The sequence below is a fragment of the Pithys albifrons genome, chromosome Z, assembly GCF_047495875.1.
Source record: "Pithys albifrons albifrons isolate INPA30051 chromosome Z, PitAlb_v1, whole genome shotgun sequence".
Classification (NCBI taxonomy): Eukaryota; Metazoa; Chordata; class Aves; order Passeriformes; family Thamnophilidae; genus Pithys; species Pithys albifrons.
In genome coordinates this window covers 26,925,322-26,943,643 of record NC_092497.1, presented here as the reverse complement: position 1 = coordinate 26,943,643, position 18,322 = coordinate 26,925,322, and the positions used below count along the sequence as shown (strand labels likewise).

Here is an 18,322-nt window from a genome sequence, read left to right as displayed (position 1 = left end):
TAGATTTCTGGGCACTTGCTTCAGACCTTTAATAATTAAAATACAGTCCAAAAAATCCATTCTAAATTTACGTATCAGTAACAAAAAAGTGAACTGAAGCCATTTTTTAAGCTTATAAAAAAATTAGTTTTACCATTAATAAGGTGATCACGTACCATCATTTCTGCTAGTGGAACAGCAGCAACCACAACTCGGTTATCTTGCCTACTCTGGATTTCCTGAATACTACCTCTCCGCTGTGCAAGATCAGCAAGGGCTGCACTGAGATGATCTTCACTTACTGTGATTTCTAAGTTCATCAGGGGTTCTAGTATTTGTATACCAGCTTTTTTCAAAGCCTACATGAAAAGGAAGGAAATAAAATTATGTCAATGCATTTCTGGGCAGGTTATTTGGATTTTTGTTTTAAATAAAATTGATGTTTACATGTATTTTTATCACTGAAGCCGACAGTGTCTCTCAAATTCTCTACTTTCAAAAGCTATAAAGTCCCCACATTCAAGGGCATTACACTGTCAGAGAAGAATAGTTACCAGATACTGGTACACACAGATTTTCCCCACAGTGTATCATGCTACTGTATTCCTCAGCAGCTTACAGTTTCACTGTACCTTTTGCATGCAACGGGAGACACAGGCTGATACCATTGTGTGGGAGGTGTCCGGATGCACTGTCAGTGATTGCACTGTCACATCTATATCCTGAACTGGGAATCCAAGCAGAGGTCCTGGGTGGCCCAGGGTAAAAGAGAAGAAATTAAAAAGCACATTCTTCAGAATACTAAGACACATCCAAAAATTGTTCAGGATTAATGTGAAGCTTCTTACTTTGCTCTCTCCTTCTCTGCCCACCCCTGAAAGGATGTGACTACTGGTTGTGTTCCTCATTTTGTCATTACACCAAAAGAGACAAAGGAATACTTTCTTACTCTTTATCAAAAGCACAGATACCTTTCACAGTAAGTTCCTGAGTGTGCTCAGCCATACAACTGTTCCCAAAAATTAAGCTTTTAAAACTACATTTAATATATAAAACTTGTCTATTGAAATAAGACCTCATTTGAAAAATTAATGACATCTTTTTTTTTAAGCAGAAGCCTGAGTATTTTCTGCATTTTCCTTTTCAACACAGTATGATCACAGCAAAGCCCGATACTAACACACAACCAAAACTCCAGGATTAACTCAATTCTATAAAGGATGAATAACTTCTAGTGTCATAGATTATCTCCCTCCAACCCAAGACTCTCTACCAGATCAACCCATATTAGACTGGATGTGAGGCCTGAACATCTGAGAAAAAACACCATTTTTTTTATTATGGCATCCATTTTAGGTTGGAGACAGCACAGTTCTGAAATGTCTTCAAGAAACATGAAGAACACAGTTAAAGGTCATTCCACAGCCAGAGATGGGAGATGCTTTCCAATTTCACAAAGCAACATGGAAAAAACATGTCATGCTGCTTCATATAGAGTAATTTTCATTTGTCAATCCACTACCCATCGATTTTACTGTAAAACAGAGCTCTTTAGCCACCAGTTATTAAATACGTCCTATTTTTAGTTGAAGGTCAAGGACACTTTTACTCCTTTGGGAAGCCCTCACTTTGCAATTAGATAAGGCTTTATTGAAAACTTTCATGGATTTTACTTATTTGCAAAAATTGCATCAGTAACACTAATAGAAGCATGGTGTGTATATGTTGGCCTCTGAAACCACTTCTGTCATCACCCTATACCAGATTAAAAAATAAACCAAAAGCACTCCATGCTCACTGTTGAATGACTGAAGAGAAATCAACCTTAAAATGAAGCCAAAGGCACGCTGATTTCCATTCCCGGAACAGGGAAGAGTGTTTGGCAACTTTTTGTAGTCAAGGAAATGTTGTAATTTTGCTTTGTATCTTATGTACATGTTAGCATGTACTATCTTTTAGTTTTCAAGCGACCAAGAGGTTTTTCCTTCTAGAAACTTATTAAATTGCTTCTTAAAAAATACTAGACTAGCATAGCTTTCATAGCACTTCCTTTACCTTGAATGCATGAATTAGTGATTCCATTTTCTACAGCTCCTTGGAGTTCTTTGGGTAGTTCTCCAATGACACTCTCAGCATAGCTGATGATGGGTTTTGTCATTGCTCTGTCCCCTAACCTGGGCTTCACCTCCAGCTCTAGTATTACAAAGTGTCGTTTATCTCCTACTGTTTTGTCCAATGTATCTGCAAGGAGGAGGGGGAAAAAAGGTGAAACAGCCATTTGGAAAAAAACCCAATACGTAAAATTTATCTGAATAATCAAGGTACAAATCCAGAAACAAGATTTTTTCCATTTACTCATTTTACCTGTAACTTGGGCAGCATGTAAGATGGTTTCTCGATATGCTATTTGAAGAGGTCCCAAATAAGTCTCAATTCCATATTCACGTTTGATTCGGTCATGAATGATCTCTATGTGTAGTTCTCCCATGCCACAGAGGATAGTCTGGTGAGAAGATAGTTGAGAGAGAAGTGGAAAAGCATGCAAAACTCAGGTTTTATTACAAATGCTTTAAGCAAGGACTTGCAATCTTTGAACTGTCTCTTAGAAATCCTTTAAATTCCAAGGACCCTAGAGAGAACACTGCTCTAACATAACACAACATAACATCTGACATAAACACCACATAAGTGAGAGGGTAGTTACCGCTCCTGTGGCCACTATAAAAAAGGTAATCTTACATTATCTTAGAAGACCATATAATTCAAACTTTTTTAAATACAGAACTGTCAAAAAGATGCAGAGCACAGGGTGACTTCCTCTATTCTGTAAAGCACAACTGCACCACAAGGCTCTGTTTTAGTTTCACACACAGAACTTTGTACATACAACATTTAGAGAGTCCTTCTTATTCTAGAAAATCTAAATATGCAGATGAACTAACTGAAGTGTGGTCTTAACAGTTCTAGAATAGAACTTGGTTATAAGGTGAGTAGTAGAGCATTCATCTTACTTGTCCTGTGTCAGGATCTAGCTTCACTTTTAAACTGGGATCTTCACGCTGAAGGCAGCTCAATGCATTGTCCAAGTCTGTACATAAATATCAAACATGGTATCTAAAGTGACTTCGGTAGTTTGAGAATTAAGGTAAGTCCCTAAATGCAACTTTCCCTGTAAGGCCAAATCTTTTTCTCAGAACAATGAAAAGGACCATAGAGAAACACAGATTTTGGCAAAGTCAGGTCAAATTACAAGGAACCTACAACTTCTGATTTTCTCACAAAAATTAACTGCACTATAGAGTGCTTTGATTATTTAAGATACTGTTGTCAGAGTGATATTTTGTGCTTGTATGGAGACAGCTTGGAATTTATATATTATTCGTAAAGTCAGTAAATAAGTATTGACCCTTTTGTACAGATAAGTAAAACTGTCAACTGTTACATATTTACTTGTATGAATTCAACATGAAAACGTTCAAATGCAAATACAGATATTATTTTTTTTCTGACTCCCCATTACCTTAACTGCTGAAGAAAGCAGCTACAGAATGATAAACTAAGAGCCAAGACTGCTGCAACTGCCTTACAGTCTTTGAGGAAAAAAACAAAAGCGAACTAAAACATCTAATGACCCCCAAATCAGTAACATCTCATCCTGCAGATGCTCATCCTGCAGATATGTTGCTCGAAGTCTCTGTTCTACCTTGCTGATACTTAACCCTCTACTACACTGATATTTAACCCTCCTTTTCTTCACTCCCAACCAAGCTTAGCTTTCTTAGAATAAAGATACATTTTAAAGCGTTATTTCTAAAAAGAGTCAAATAATCCATTCCTCTTGTACTGACTGTTGGAAAGACAGTAAGATTCCAACTCACACTGCATGGATGAAACCTACCTAAAAACACAGAAGTCTGGCTCAGTGAAGACTTTACACCACAGAGTAAAACTGCGAGTGCCAACTGAAAAACCCCCAAACATTTCAACGTCATTTGTACTTGTGACACAATGTACAGCACACCAATGTGACAAGCATAAGTGCCTCCACCTTTTAATTCTAAATGAAGAATCACTTTCTAGACATAAAAGCTACAAAGGTACTAATATTAGTGCTGCTTGATGAAGTAATAGCAAAAGATGTCAACAACCATGGTCTAAAATTTGCCATCAGTGCAAAACACCAAAAAGTCTTACTAGATCACTGACTGATAGATTTGTGCAACTCACTCCTCACTGTACCTTGCTGTTTGGCCATGGAAGGGGGTTCAATTGTACAAAAGAAGACAGGGTCAGGGATCTCAACACCTGCCAGCAGAAGGCTGTCTACATCACTCACAGACATCTTCTTTTCCACAGCATCTCTTCCAGCTCGACGTGCTACAGCGACTGCTGAAGCCTTTGATGACACTATGGTATCTCCAGTGGCACTCTGTAGATCAGCACCCACAAGACATAGGAGAGGGAGAGGAGGTGATGTGAAAAAAAAGCAACAAAACCCCCAAAACCAAAATCCATGCCAAAGCTGGTTACATTTGAGAAAACCTGTGCAAGTAAGATTCATGCAACCTGTTCAGACAATAAAGTACTGAATTAATTATTAAACTAACAGAAGCAAGCATGAAACAAATTTATTTGAACTTAAACTCTTGCTTTTAGGTAATTTTTTCAGTCTCTATTCCCACAGGAGGTCTCTTTGTGGCATTACACTGTGTTTGAAGAGTTTGAGTATAAATATAAGCTTCAACTCTAATAAAATACACTTTCTGCTTGCAGTCCTTTCCAATCAGCACTGCAGCTTCCAGGTCAACTATTGACATTTGTACATTGTGATAGTTCTTTTCAGGAGAAAGTACATGTGAACATACTTCAAATAAAGCAAGTTTACATATGACACCATTATCAAGAACACGTACAATACAACACCACAGAAGTAAAAAGCACACTAGTGAAACAAGCTCCCTTACAGAATCAGTATTTTTCATTACCTGTTTTAACCCAACTGTAAGAGCAATGTTGCCAGGCATCAGTGATGGTATTTCAATGTGCTGATCAGCAAAGGGCAGGAGCAGACGGCTCATTCTCTCTCTAAAAATTAAATTTTTGTATTAGGACTTCAACAGACATTGCAATGCTACACTAACCCCACACCTCTATCTTACTTACGTGCAACTTTTGTTAATATTATATACAGCTGACTGAGGTTTCAGTGAACCTGAGTAAACACGAACAAAAACTAGTGGTCCACGACATTTATCATGGAGAACTTTAAATGCTAGGGCACACAGGTCATCCTTGTACCATTGTCTGCAAAACAAAAAACACAACAAAATGCATACTTGTAGAATTACTCCACTCAAACTCACATTTACCTAAGTTTCCACTCATTTAAGTGGTAGTATGTTTCTTACTGTAATATTAATACAGGCAGATTTTTAAGAAATCATAATCTGTACTGAAAAACAATAATCTAAGCCATTCCAGTTCCTGTAGGACATGTAGGATGTCATATGACTCAGTCAATACTAAACAGAATCCCTAGACCACATTTTTGTAAAATGAGAATGTCCTTAGATTAAAAAAAAGACTTTGAAGTGCAAGTTTGACTTGATAAAGGCATACAATTCCAGCAGTGCTGACCAAAGCAGGTTCAGTACTAAAGTGTGTTTTTCTGTCCACACATCTCTACTGTTATTTAATACCCCAAAAAAGTAAACATTTTTAAAGACTGTGAATGCTTTGTTAATATTTCTTATCTTCCCCTTTTATGCTTTCCTATTTATTTTTTTCTGTGTGTCTCCTTTTCTACCTATACTTACAGAAACTCATATGAGCGCTCATTAGGTGCGGGCAAGTACATGGTAATGGCATCCAGTAATGGCTGCACCCCTTTGTTCCTCAGTGCACTGCCACAGAGGACAGGCACAGCTTTGTGAGCAAGAGTGACTCTGCGGATAGCAGACTGTAACTGCAAAACAAGAATTCTCTGTTAACATGGGAACTACAATTTAGCCTTAAATTGCACTCCAGCTACCAGAGATTGCTAACAAATCCCCAAAGAGTTAAAAAGTATGTTCACTCTTCCAAATTCCTTTTACTGCATTTAACGAGCTCCAAACCATAAACCCAAATGTTTAGATGCTACAATAGAAGACACCAGTTTTAAGATTTCTAAACATTTTATACAGATCTTCAGCTGTTCTAACAGTTCCTTAAATTCAGAATATTTTACCTCAAAGCTTTCAACATGCTATGTGTGAAGATCCAACCAATTCAAAATGGTTGAGATACTACTTTTGTTCGTAAGAATGAGCAGCTCAGTCACAAACTGCACTCGGTCTACCTTGAAGTTCCATTCGCTTTTTACTAAACTCTTTTGCAGCAGTATAACTTTCAAAAAAAAAAAAAACGAACACACTTTCCTGAACAAACATACCTTACTTGTAAAATTGTGCCTAGCATGCCCAAGAATCACAGGGCACTTGTATAAACTCATACTAAGCTCAAGTGCATTCTGTTCTAAATTCACAGTACTGTTACTTCACTGCAGAAGCTGGTCTGATTTTTTTTTCTGCTGATAAATCTGCAAAATCCTGTCTGTATGTGCTAAAGGAAAAATAACCTAGCCCCTCAGATAACAGCTAGCAAACACGTTTATAAATAATGAAATGTAAAATTTACCTTCTCAGCTGATATTAAGTCAAAATTTTCATTATGCTCTCCCAGAACCAGTTCAGCAAATTCATCATCGAGATCTGCAACCTTCAACAGAATAGTTCTTTATCATTTCTCATGCAGCAGTTTCACAGACAAGTCACAAATCTTACTTAATTAGGATATATAGCTAAACAGAGTGTAACAAAGCTTTTAAAGACATCAGAGATCAAAAATTCAAACCACAGAAAATTATGAAAATAAAGGTTTCAGGAAAGAATGGGAGAAAAAACAATGAAACCCACTTATAAAGCTGTTGTCAGGCAAAACATCAGTGGGAGAGAGAATGCTTGTACTTCTCCCTGAGACAGAAATGAACCATACAGTCACAGCCATGAGAGGTATAACTGAATGTACTTCACACCTGCAAACATGGCAAAGTCTGAAGTAAGCAGAAGTAACCTGTGCAAGCCAACAGATATTCAGCTGTTAAAAACAGACAAGTATCAGGGCATTTTGACCTTCATGTCAAAGGCTTTTATGTCCAAGTGTACATCTGTATTTTCAAACTGCACCTCTTAACTGGACCTGTAACTTAACTACTCTGTAAACCTCATCTCACATACACCCCTGCACTGTCACAGACTCGGGGCACCCATGGTCAGGAAGGCCCTTTGGTCCCTCTAATGGCTATGACACCAATTGACGAAGTTCTGTAATAAACCCTTGATAAGCCATTAGAGTTCTTTCAAGCTAATAGTTAAAACACAAGAGATAAAGGAAACCGTTTATTTAATTAAGTGAAAGTAAAGTGTAAAATGGCTGGTATTCAAAATACTGTATTTTACAGTGTTTCTGATAACTAGTCTTAACAGGGTAGAAGGCATTTCAAAAAGTATTTTATGAACACAGGGTTATCTCAATTATCACAACTACTGGTCCACCCATTCCTGCTTCAGGAAGGGCCCAGAAAACAAGGTGAAAAAAGCCTGCACTGTTCTTACAAAGCTTTTTATCTGAAAATACATTTCTTAAGATAAAAGGCTAAGTAATAACACCTCCATGCAAATCCTGGTAAATTTGAAAACCAGATTGTGTAGGAGTTTACTGCACTCAGAGCAATATAATCAAAGAATCATAGAATCAATTGGGTGAACAGTTCTCTCTGATTCCAATGTTCCAAAGGAAACTGAAAGCCTAGCATCATTTGTTTATGCACTTACACAGTGTTACTGAAAGTTTTATGGAAGACAGCACTTCCAACAAAACAGATCAATTTATGATTGGATGGAGCTGCCTCCAGCACCGTATTTAGTGCAATTTTAACCAGCCTGCAAAATCCCATCCACCTTCTACCTCTAGCTCTAGAAAAGTATGGACACCCTGCAGGTTCTGGGTCACACATGTCAGACCTTGTGTGAATGCACCAAGTATCTTTTGGCATCTAAGACTATGAGATACTATGGTTGCGAACTGAATGTTTAGTGTTTGCTTTCTCCAACTCCCTATTTATAAAGCAAGGAGTCTTCAATTTTGTACAGCCAGGGACTCCAAGTCTTTATCAGCACATTTTGCCATCAGGTATTAGTATTTCCAATAAGTATTAAGCAACTTTGACTGGAAGGGAAAAAAACCTGAAACTAGTGCAGCAAGGACAAACGCAGAATCTCAGCACCTAGAACAGAACAAATCCATGTGCTGATACAAAGTGGGGATCAACTAGCTAGGTCACAGCTCTGCAGAAGTCACCCAGAGGGTCCTGCTGGACCCTATGAGTCAGCAGTGTCCCCCTTCAGTGACAAAGGCTAACTGCATACAGGGCTATATCCACAAGAGCACTGCCAGTGGATCAGGGAGAGTGGGTAGTGCCCTCTACCCTACACTTGTGAAACTGCACCTGAAGCACTGTCTGCTTTACCTTCTCCAGCACAAGAGACCAACACAACAGTAGGAAGTCCAGTGGGAAACGAATAAAGGGGCTGGAGTGCAGCTGGAGGCCCAGAGTGATTGTCTGACTTGGAGAGGTTAAAGCAAATGCTGTCTCTGACTACTTGAAATTGTGATGGTGGGCCTGCTCCAGGGAAAACAGAGACAGATCATCTCAGATATACACAAGGAAAGCACCAACATGGCTGCCACAGGTCACAACATGGTGAATTCCCATTGGACAACAAGAAATAATGATGGTCAAGCACTCAGGCTGCTTAGAGGGACTGTAATCACCATTCTTAGACTTGAAAATTCAACTCTCAACAAGGCCTGAAGAATCTGATCTAATGCTGAAGTCAGCCTTGCTTTCAATAGGTCTCTTAGCCAGGGTCACTTAAATCTCCAGTCTACTTTTCCTACTTGTCTAAGTAATGGTTTTAAATATATTATGCATTTACTTTAGAACTTTACTTGTTCTATTAAGGCATTTCTGGCATCCTGGACTTCTTGGAACAGGTTTGGATCATCAGCCTCCAGCAGCAACTTTCGCTCAAAATTTTTTCCATCATCCAAATCAGAAGTAGGTTTCCAAATTATTTTTTCCTTAGTCACAACATCAACGAGTCCTCTGAAGGTCTTGGCTTCCCCAATGGGCAACTATAAAAAGAGTACAAAGTTCAGATAGTTGCAAAAAATGAAGAAAAGAATTCCATTTGGTAAAGAAAGAAAATAAACATTTAATTTCTAAGCTTACCTGTAATAGCAAAGGTTTTGTCTTCAACTTCTGTTTGATGCTCTCAACAGCATAAGTAAAGCTATATAAAAAACCCAGATACTAAGTTACACAAAACTTGATGACATTAGTAAAATACCTCTACCATTCCTTACTGACTACAAAAATGACTTCTACAATTCCATAAAAATACGCATTTGCATATACAATTGCATAGTATACACCAAGTACTAACATAATTGGGTTGCTTGGTGCTTAACAGGAAACCTTTACTAGAGACATCCTCTTACAAGGTTTTTAGCAATGATTAAAATATGTGTCTAAATACCTTGCTCTGTTTTTGTCCATCTTGTTTAAAAAGCAAATTCGTGGTATCTGATGTTTGTCTGCTTGTCTCCAGACGGTCAGAGTTTGTGCCTAAAGCAAAAGACAAAATGCAAACATTAGTGCCAATAGCTGAACTATGCACTCCCCAGTACGACTGAGGGTTCAAGTTCACAGAACAGAAGGGAACTGTGGCTACACAAAGAACACTAAAACTAGTGTCGTTTTCCTAGTAATTTTTGCACACCTGAGTCATTTATCATATGCATTTTTATTTGAAAGTTAAACTAGGTATATATAAAACCAGTTTGAACTCAGAAACCTAGTCTCTTACCAACACATGAAATAATGCAAAAATTTGCTAGAGTTGTCGAAAAAAACACAAGCAGATCTAATTGCTTTGCTGTTGGGGCAGGGAGCTGTTTCTCAGTTCTGGTTCATATTTAATGGCACCTAAATGTTTTCCAACAGCAAGTTAAATGCTGTGACTTACAGTGATCAGGAGTTCTCTCATCCCTTATCTAGGAAAGAGGTATGTCCCATGAAAGACAATAATTTTCCACGTAACTTCTCTACAGGACTGAACTACTGGAACACCTCATGCCATATAAAATCTAATTCCAGCCTGCCTTCACTTTTTTGGACTACAACCCAAAGGGCACATTAAAAAGGCCATTGGGGAAGGAGAAATTCTGGTTGAAAATTACTGATTTTCTACATGAAATCTGAAAATGAGAAATTGACAGATACTCAATTTTTTCCACTTGTGGAGCTAGCCAGAAGCATTCCCCTCAATCAAGGTTTGTAAAAGACAGCCACAAACCAATAGAAACACCCCAAACTCTAATGGTACACCCACTCAATTGCTGTTTATTACTATGGAAATTCCTGGGCAACATAGGACTTGAAATTACATGCTCAGCATCTTGAAGCCAAATTTTGATCAAAGCATTAAGAGCTATAATGCAGAGCAGTCTCTCTGTACATTATTTCAGTCTGATTTATTAGACACTGCAGGAAAATTACTTGGGTGGCTAGGACTACAATTAGAGAAAACTGGGAAGTCACATTTACACTCTTAACAGAAGTTATAAACAGTGCAGAAGTTACAAGGCGAAATGCAGTGGCCACTCCCTGGATGGGACGCAGTCAGCATATCCAACTTCCCACACACAATACATGCTAAGGTGAACTAAACAGGGTGGAACTGAGTGGAAACACTGAGGCCAGGCTTTTAGAAATCACTGCATGAGGGGAACTCAGTGGTACCAAATTTGTAGCTGGTAAGCCACGTAGCAGCTGTAAACAAAGGCAGAAGATTTCTTGCTGTTGAACCAGCAACTGCGACAAGATCACATGTGTACCTCTACCCTAAAAGTTACTTCAGACATAATGCTCACCTCCCAAGGTTCAACCACCCCTCACTGTACATGAGGTATGACTAGCTCCACCTAAATACAAAAATAGTATATAGCTAAATTAAAAATGAGGAGAAGTTAGGGAAGACTCCATCATAACTTCTGAGATCAGTCAATGGGCTTAACCTGTCTTCTCCACACTAGGGACACCTACCAGGTAAGAACCATAGTCCTATGTGCACTGAATTATTACATCAAGCCAGTTTTTGTTAGGGATTAGACTGTGTCAGTATATTGCTTTGAGTACAGTTTTGCAGCCAGATACTACTACTGGAAATCTTTGAACCCTACCCCATCAAAATTTTCTATCGTATTGCTAAAGTGTTACTCCATAGACTATTAATCAAGACTCTTTCAAGGGCACTAACAGGCACTGGCAGTGGGTAACATATTGGCTTGTGGAGGCTTGCAATGCTGTTGCTATGTGTCCCTGAACGTTTCTTGACAATGGACACACCAAGTGTGGACCTTGCAAGAGTGGGACTGTTATGGGTTTAGTCAGGTGGGCCTAAACTTAGGTTTTAAAGTTCAGCTAGGCCTGGGATTGTCAACTGATTTAAGCTGGGCTGAGCTAGCTAACAGCTGACCTCTTGTAGCCAATAATATTGTATTCCATACCATACTACATCATCTCAAAGGGTGTAAAATCCAGTGTGTGGGAGTGGCTTGGTCAGTTCTGCTATGGCTGAGGTACAGGCCGGACGTGATCCAACTTTTGTCTTGAAGCAGGCCTTGCTCTGCCCCTGCTGCTTCTGCTTGCATTTTGTTTGCATTCAGGGAAGTAGAAACATTTTTGTTGTTACTCTTTCTGTTTCTTGCTATGTGTCTCTTAAGAGTACTTACAGATCTAGTGTAATAGACTTTGCTTTGTATTAACTGGGGAGTGGGAAGTTATTACTTGTTATATATATGTAACTTGTGTAAGTGTGTGCTATATTGTGGTTTTCTCTAATTTTCCTCTTTTCTGTATAAATACATGTAGTTAGTTTCAGCATAAACCTGTTTTGGAAGTTTTCTTTCCTCTCTCCCTCCTCTCCTCCCTTTTTATCTGTCCTGGGTTGAGCTGGCAAAATGCCAACTGTCCAGGACAGAGTGAAAAGGGTTCCTCCTCCCCTCAACCAGCTAAGGGAAAAAAGAAGAGGGAGAGGAAGAAAAAACCCCTCAAAGCAGGTTTATCCTCGGCCGAGGGGTGGATTTAACCATGGACATTATTTCCCAGGTTATCCACTATTGTGAAACCCCTGAGAAGGGGATAGTGACCCCAGTGTGGGGATGGAGACCCCTGAGAAGGGGATGGAGACCTCTGAGAAGGGGATGGAGACCCCTGAGAAGGGGATGGAGACCCCAGTGTGGGGATAGTGATCCCAATGTGGGGATGACCCCTAAAAAGGGGATGGAGACCCCAATGTGGGGATAGTGCCCCCAGTGTGGGGATGGTGACCCTAATGAGGGTATAGTGACCCCTGGAAAGGGGATGGGATGATCCCAATGTGTGCCTCAAGGACATTTAACCTTGAGAAAAAAAAAGTAACTTGCATTTCGAGTTCTGTGTTGCAGGACATAGACCATCAGATGAAGAAGACCTGAGCTGAACAGGTGTTGGTGTCCAATGATGAACTGTTTTTCCTGCCTGAAGTACCTACCCCATCCTAATGGACTATTGCCTACAATATGGAGGGGTGGAAGATGGCCCTGGAAAGAGCAAAGACTGTTTAAGCGCAGGAATAGATAGATCTAAGGTATGAGTGACGTAATATGGTATGGAATAAGGGGTGGAATATGTTATGGGTTTAGCCAGGTGGGCCTAAATTTAGGCTTTAAAGTTCAGCTAGGCCTAGGATTGTCAGCTGATTTGAGCTGGGCTGAGCTAGCTAACAGCTGACTTCTTCTAGCCAATAATATTGTATTCCATACCATATTGCATCATCTCAAAAGGGGTAAGAGCTGGTGTGTGGGTGTGGCTAGTTCAGTTGCTTCACAGCTGTGGTGCCAGCAAGACACTCTGCTGTCCCAGGAGGGATGGGGAGGCCCAAGCCTGGAGCACCGGCTTAACATCATGTTATCTGAGGGAAGTAAAATGTTTGTTCTTAGCTTTTCTCTCTGCTTAAGTCTGTCTCTGAAGAACCAACTTCTCTAGAATGATTTGTAGTTAAAATGGTAGAATTTATGTTTACTGGGAAGTGGGAAGTTATTTCTTGTTATACATAACTTGTGTAAGTGTGTGTTATATTGTAGTATCCTCTTAATTTTCTCTTTTCTGTATAAATACATGTAGTTAGTTTCAGCATAGACCTGGTTTTGAGGGTTTTTTTCCCTCTCCCTCTTCTTTTTTTTTTCCCTTGGCTGGTTGGGGGGAGGAGGAACCCTCTTCACTCTGTCCTGGACAGTTGGTGATTTGCCAGCTCAACCCAGGACAGGGACTTTCTGCTTGCACATCACCCTGAAGAAGTCAGATGAACCACCCTCCAATTCAGCAGACTTGTATGTCCCTGTAACGGGACACTGAAACTGGTCAGGGACAAGCATCTTGACTTTCTTCAGGCACAGACAAACTAACTAAACACATAACATTTGAGAAAAACTCTCCCCATTCATGAGACAGATGCACACATACAAAAGAAAAATCTACCAGTTGTTTTTACCTCAACACCAGCTGAAGCATCAAACACTGCTACTGCTCCATCCAGGACTCTCAAGCAACGTTCAACTTCCACTGTAAAGTCCACATGACCTAAAAAACAATCTTCCTTTTATACCATCATAATTCAAAGAAGCTACATCAACAGGTCATTACAAATTTGAAGAACTTTTTTTCAAGTCATGGCAAAACAACTTTTTCTTTACTTGCAAGGAAAGACACCCGTCAGTCTTTGAGGTACACAACACTGCTATAATCCAATTCCAGAAGTGAGAACAATTTAGTGGGGAAATATCTGAGCTCACTTTATATGAGCTAGATTAGGCATCAGCAAATATCAATTATCCAAACCTGAACAAAGTTCAGTATAGGCCTTTTTACTGATGCAATTGAACCAATTAAATCTTGCACCGTATTTAAAACTAAGACATTCTACAACACTCCACCTCACCCACTCTCCCTTACTAGTAAGAGTACTGCTAAAAAGCAGTACCTGGGGTGTCAATCAGATTGATTCTGTAGTCCTTCCAGTCAAATGTAACTGCAGCAGACTGAATGGTTATACCACGTTCTCGCTCTTGTACCATAAAATCTGTCACCGTGTCTCCATCATCAACATCTATAAACAGGAAGCAGGGTTGGATAGGTAAGTAATTCAAAATTTGAAATTATCTTTGAATACAGACCTCAAGACAGAGTTGGAAATACTGTTCCTTTTATGGATATGGATAAGCTACGAAAATTAGCTTTTTTCAAAACAATACAACGTCAGGTAATTTACTCAGGCTCCTTTCCCAAGGAACAAATGGTCTACGAGTCAAAGACAAGCAATTTCAACAACCCTTTTAATGTTCTTAATCCTAGTAACACCATGAGAATCTATCAACTAAAGCAAAGTCCAAAATCATGGACAAACTACAGCTTTAAAAAACCCGGCTGCACTTACTGTATGGAATGTGACTGACATTTAAAAATTTGGCAATCAGAGGATAATTAAGTTAAAATTAAAGTGAAAACAAACAAACAGAAAAACACCAAGTAAGAGTTGTTTTGCTTATGGGCTTTTTTAAAATTTTTAATAAAAAGAGCAGTTCCACACTTTTAATCAGGACACCAAGCACAAACAGGCTGCTGACTCCCTTTCAATTTTTAAGAAATCCGTGAAAGTTGTTATAGCAAGGAATTCTTCCTGTGCTATGGTTTTCAAAAGGAATGGATACTTTTTCTTAATCTGGTTTCTTTACAGGTCAAAAGAGAATTAAGAAACAGCTTTACCAGAACAGCCCATGAGCGGCAACTAAGATAAGGAGATCCTCTCATTAAATGTTATACAAAAAATACTGTGCTAAAAGAAAAACATGCCCCTATGATCTCTCAAAGTAAAACTCCCTTAGACCATAATGTAACATGTAATGAAATTCCACTAAACTGCAGTACAACTTTGGAGCAACTGGCTTCTACATGAGGTATTCCACCAACTTCTAACTGCAGCATTGCATGTTACTGTACACTATTAAACCTCTCAAAGTTACTGAAATCAAAAGTATTTCTAACCTCCAAGTGTTCTTATATATCCAGAATAATACAGCATTCTCTCTGTTGTTGTAGTTTTGCCTGCATCAATGTGGGCCATAATGCCAATGTTTCGGATTCTGCATAAAGTGAAAACATTGAGTTCAGTGTAGTAGTTTTTTTATTCCATGGTACTCTTATTTGCATAAACAATTAATACTGAGAACAGCACACTAGATTAGTAGTATCTTTGCTGCATATCTGATACAGCGTACATTCTAATACTGAAGAATGTTGATATGGTGGAGTATCAGTAGTACTGAACAGTTTTGCAACAAGTTTTCATGCCATACTTCAGAGAAGGCCATCTCTTGGGCTCATCCTCACCCATCTGCCCTCTTCAAAGATAGAAGCAGCCCCTCCACTCTCTCATTCATTCCAATCTGTGACACCTGGTGTCCAGAACAATCCACTGCATACATTACCTTTATGCCCCAAATACAGGATCCAAGTTCCCACAAAGCTGTCTTTGATTCCGTTCAGTCAACTCTTCCTTTATGAAGTACCTCATCCGTAGCTTCCAGAATGGTTTCACCTGCTCTGGTGCAGCACCATGAACACACCACTAATGCCAGCTGGCCTCACCCTCAGGACAGAAGTAGCCTTCCAAGGAAACTGCATTCCCAAGACATTTCTTTGGCAACTCAGCCCCTAGCCACCTTGTCCTCATTTAATGTGGCTGAGTGCTCCCATGCACACAAAGTACACAGAGGTCTAGTTGCCAAGACACCCTCTCCCCTCCTTTCAGCTCCAAGCAACACCATGGATTTGAAGCATCTCTAAAAGCCCAGTTTTGGTTATGATGATGGGAATGAGAGACAATCTAAAACCTCCCTGACACCAACAAGCATTCTATATTGAAATGTCACACAGGTAAAAGTAAGCAAGTAATAAATTTAAATTAAATATGTACACGAGACAGGCACAGCAACAACTTAAGATGCTTTATCATATCAATTGCTCTGACTGCCAGTTACATCGGACCAATGAGCTATCATGACATACCTGGATATATGAGGATTAATGACAGAACGCAGAGACTTAACATCTCCTGGAGACAAACAAAATTAAATAACAATTTTTAAGATCAAACCCAATGTAGAAAATATATTTAAGAAAACTTCTTAAAACCTTACTAAAAAAAATTCTGAGCCACAAGTCTGGACAACCTGTAATTGCTACCACCTCAAATTTCTAAATACATGTACTTAGTTGAAACTACTTATGTCTCAAAAAAAAATTCTTCAAAACAGTTGTAATGTAGAAACAAGACAAAAAGGCCAACACAGAAAAGTATCATCAGCACAATAACATCTTACTCTGAAAAGGCACGTCTCAGTTCAAGACAACTGTAATGCTGACATTCATCTGAACTGATGATTCGATAACTAAATTCTACCTGGGGGAGCACTGTAGTTTCTCAGAATGCAGTTTTGCTGTGTCACACTCTTGACTCTCATTTTTGTCTTCCTGAAATACACATGCTTGAAAGAACAAAATAATGTAGAATATTAATCAGTACAACTAATTATTTAGCTACACTTTTGTCAGTTGTAGAAAAAAAAACCAAAAAAAATCTACAGGAACAGATACTGTTGTTATGTATTTATATAAGCTCATAAAACCAGCTATTTGGAAGCAGACATTTGAAGATTATGCCCACACTAAGATTTAAACCAAGTACAACCTCAGTAATATCTGTGATGTCCAGTAAAAATCTATGATAGCATCAAAATATGTTGTCAATAGCCACATTATTTTAAATATAGCTAATTATTTCTGTAAATAATAAAGATTCAACAACGATAAATATTACGTAGTCAAAAAACCTTACATAAAAATTACAAATTCCACTTCCCCATTCTGAAATCCCATTCCAACATGAAAGCATGTATTCTGTTTGGAGGCCAACTTTTAAAGGGAAGGGAAAAATTAAAAAACAGCACCACCACCAGAATCAAAAAACTTAACTCAGAATAACTTAAATACTTTCTTTGCTCACCAAGAAAGAACTAAACTTTGGGGAAAGTTTACCTTATTGCACAGACTTAATGACTTCAATGCCCCCACTGAAACTCTTCTCACAACTCTCAACATTTTGGTTCCCGTCTCTGTTCCCTGCCAAGGTAAGTAAACCACACAAAACGTTTATGACAAGAAACAGGTTAGTTGTGTCACTCTGACATAAATCAATCACAAAACTTTATACTCTTGCTCAAGTCAAATCGGGTCAACATTTTGCAGGTTAAATCAGTGTCAGATTTTTAAAAATAATGCTATTAAGCCTTAACAATGCAGCATAAATGCATGCTGACAAACACTAGGTATACTTCTCAAGGAAATCTTCAAACAGTAAAGCAGAATAATGAACACCAGAGTTGACACTCGCCCTCAGATAAACTCTAGAGCATCAAATACCGATCAGTGAAGTGCAAACAGCTTTTCTGATCTTGAAGAAAGACGGGTTGCAAGGCGAAGTACCTATCTGGGGCAGAAACAACAGAAAATATTAAGTACCAAAACTTCTTAAGCATCGCCAAAAACTTGCAAAACAAAACCCAAGTGGAGCAGCTTCAAAAGCATTCTTAGCTGGCTGCTGCTTATTTAAGAGACGCCAATGCACAGCTCCAGCGATTTGGTGTTTCCTGGTACTTTCACAATGAAGGGTAAGAAGCTGCGCGCACAGGCTCACCCGCACGCCCCTTTCTTACGAGCCGCACACTCCCCTACCGGAGATGCCGCCGCGCTTGATGGCCGGGGGCGCGGGACGGGCGCGGAGGCCTCTTGTACTCGTACTGCCCGAGCCGCGGGGCCGAACCGGTCGCGCCCGCAAAACGACACCGCCCTCCCCTCCGCCGCACGAACCTCTGGGGCGTTTGTCTGCCGGCCCCAGAGGACCTTCTGTCGCTGACGGAGCTTCACCACGGCCCGGCCCGGAGCTGCGCGGCCGGACCAACCCCCGAACCGGCCCCTGCCCCGGCCGGCACAGCCGCCATGCCGCCGGAAGGCGCGCTCCTTCTCCCTTCCCCCGCTACCTTACCGCATTGCTGCGTTCCCCACCCTCGCCACGACCTGACA

General features: G+C 39.6%; 2 protein-coding genes across 4 annotated transcripts in view; one reads left to right on the top strand and one right to left on the bottom strand.

Annotated features, from left to right (window-relative positions):
- HEXB (hexosaminidase subunit beta) overlaps window positions 1-4,642 on the top strand; it is a 27,628-nt gene extending 22,986 nt beyond the window's left edge. Inside the window, exon 14 of the mRNA XM_071580820.1 lies at window positions 4,336-4,642. Coding sequence (XP_071436921.1) covers window positions 4,336-4,372 — 37 coding nt within the window. The 3' untranslated portion in view covers window positions 4,373-4,642. The remainder of the gene's footprint in view (window positions 1-4,335) is intronic.
- The window catches only part of GFM2 (GTP dependent ribosome recycling factor mitochondrial 2), a 19,489-nt gene extending 1,215 nt beyond the window's left edge, over window positions 1-18,274 (bottom strand). For 2 of the 3 annotated variants that reach the window (XM_071580818.1, XM_071580816.1), the window contains exons 1-21: window positions 18,110-18,274; window positions 17,663-17,729; window positions 17,279-17,362; window positions 16,644-16,728; window positions 16,250-16,295; window positions 15,227-15,324; window positions 14,166-14,291; window positions 13,677-13,765; window positions 9,621-9,709; window positions 9,314-9,374; window positions 9,031-9,216; window positions 6,658-6,738; window positions 5,796-5,944; window positions 5,143-5,283; window positions 4,965-5,064; window positions 4,219-4,408; window positions 2,991-3,067; window positions 2,344-2,482; window positions 2,035-2,220; window positions 612-727; window positions 156-338 (exon numbers count right to left, since the gene is read on the bottom strand). In XM_071580818.1, the coding sequence (XP_071436919.1) occupies window positions 156-338; window positions 612-727; window positions 2,035-2,220; window positions 2,344-2,482; window positions 2,991-3,067; window positions 4,219-4,408; window positions 4,965-5,064; window positions 5,143-5,283; window positions 5,796-5,944; window positions 6,658-6,738; window positions 9,031-9,216; window positions 9,314-9,374; window positions 9,621-9,709; window positions 13,677-13,765; window positions 14,166-14,291; window positions 15,227-15,324; window positions 16,250-16,295; window positions 16,644-16,728; window positions 17,279-17,341 (2,205 nt within the window). In that variant the 5' untranslated portion in view covers window positions 17,342-17,362; window positions 17,663-17,729; window positions 18,110-18,274. Of the gene's footprint in view, window positions 1-155; window positions 339-611; window positions 728-2,034; window positions 2,221-2,343; window positions 2,483-2,990; window positions 3,068-4,218; window positions 4,409-4,964; window positions 5,065-5,142; window positions 5,284-5,795; window positions 5,945-6,657; window positions 6,739-9,030; window positions 9,217-9,313; window positions 9,375-9,620; window positions 9,710-13,676; window positions 13,766-14,165; window positions 14,292-15,226; window positions 15,325-16,249; window positions 16,296-16,643; window positions 16,729-17,278; window positions 17,363-17,633; window positions 17,730-18,109 lie in introns of all 3 variants that reach the window. The other variant, XM_071580817.1, reaches the window with a different exon arrangement.
- Window positions 18,275-18,322: the final 48 nt, after the last annotated feature.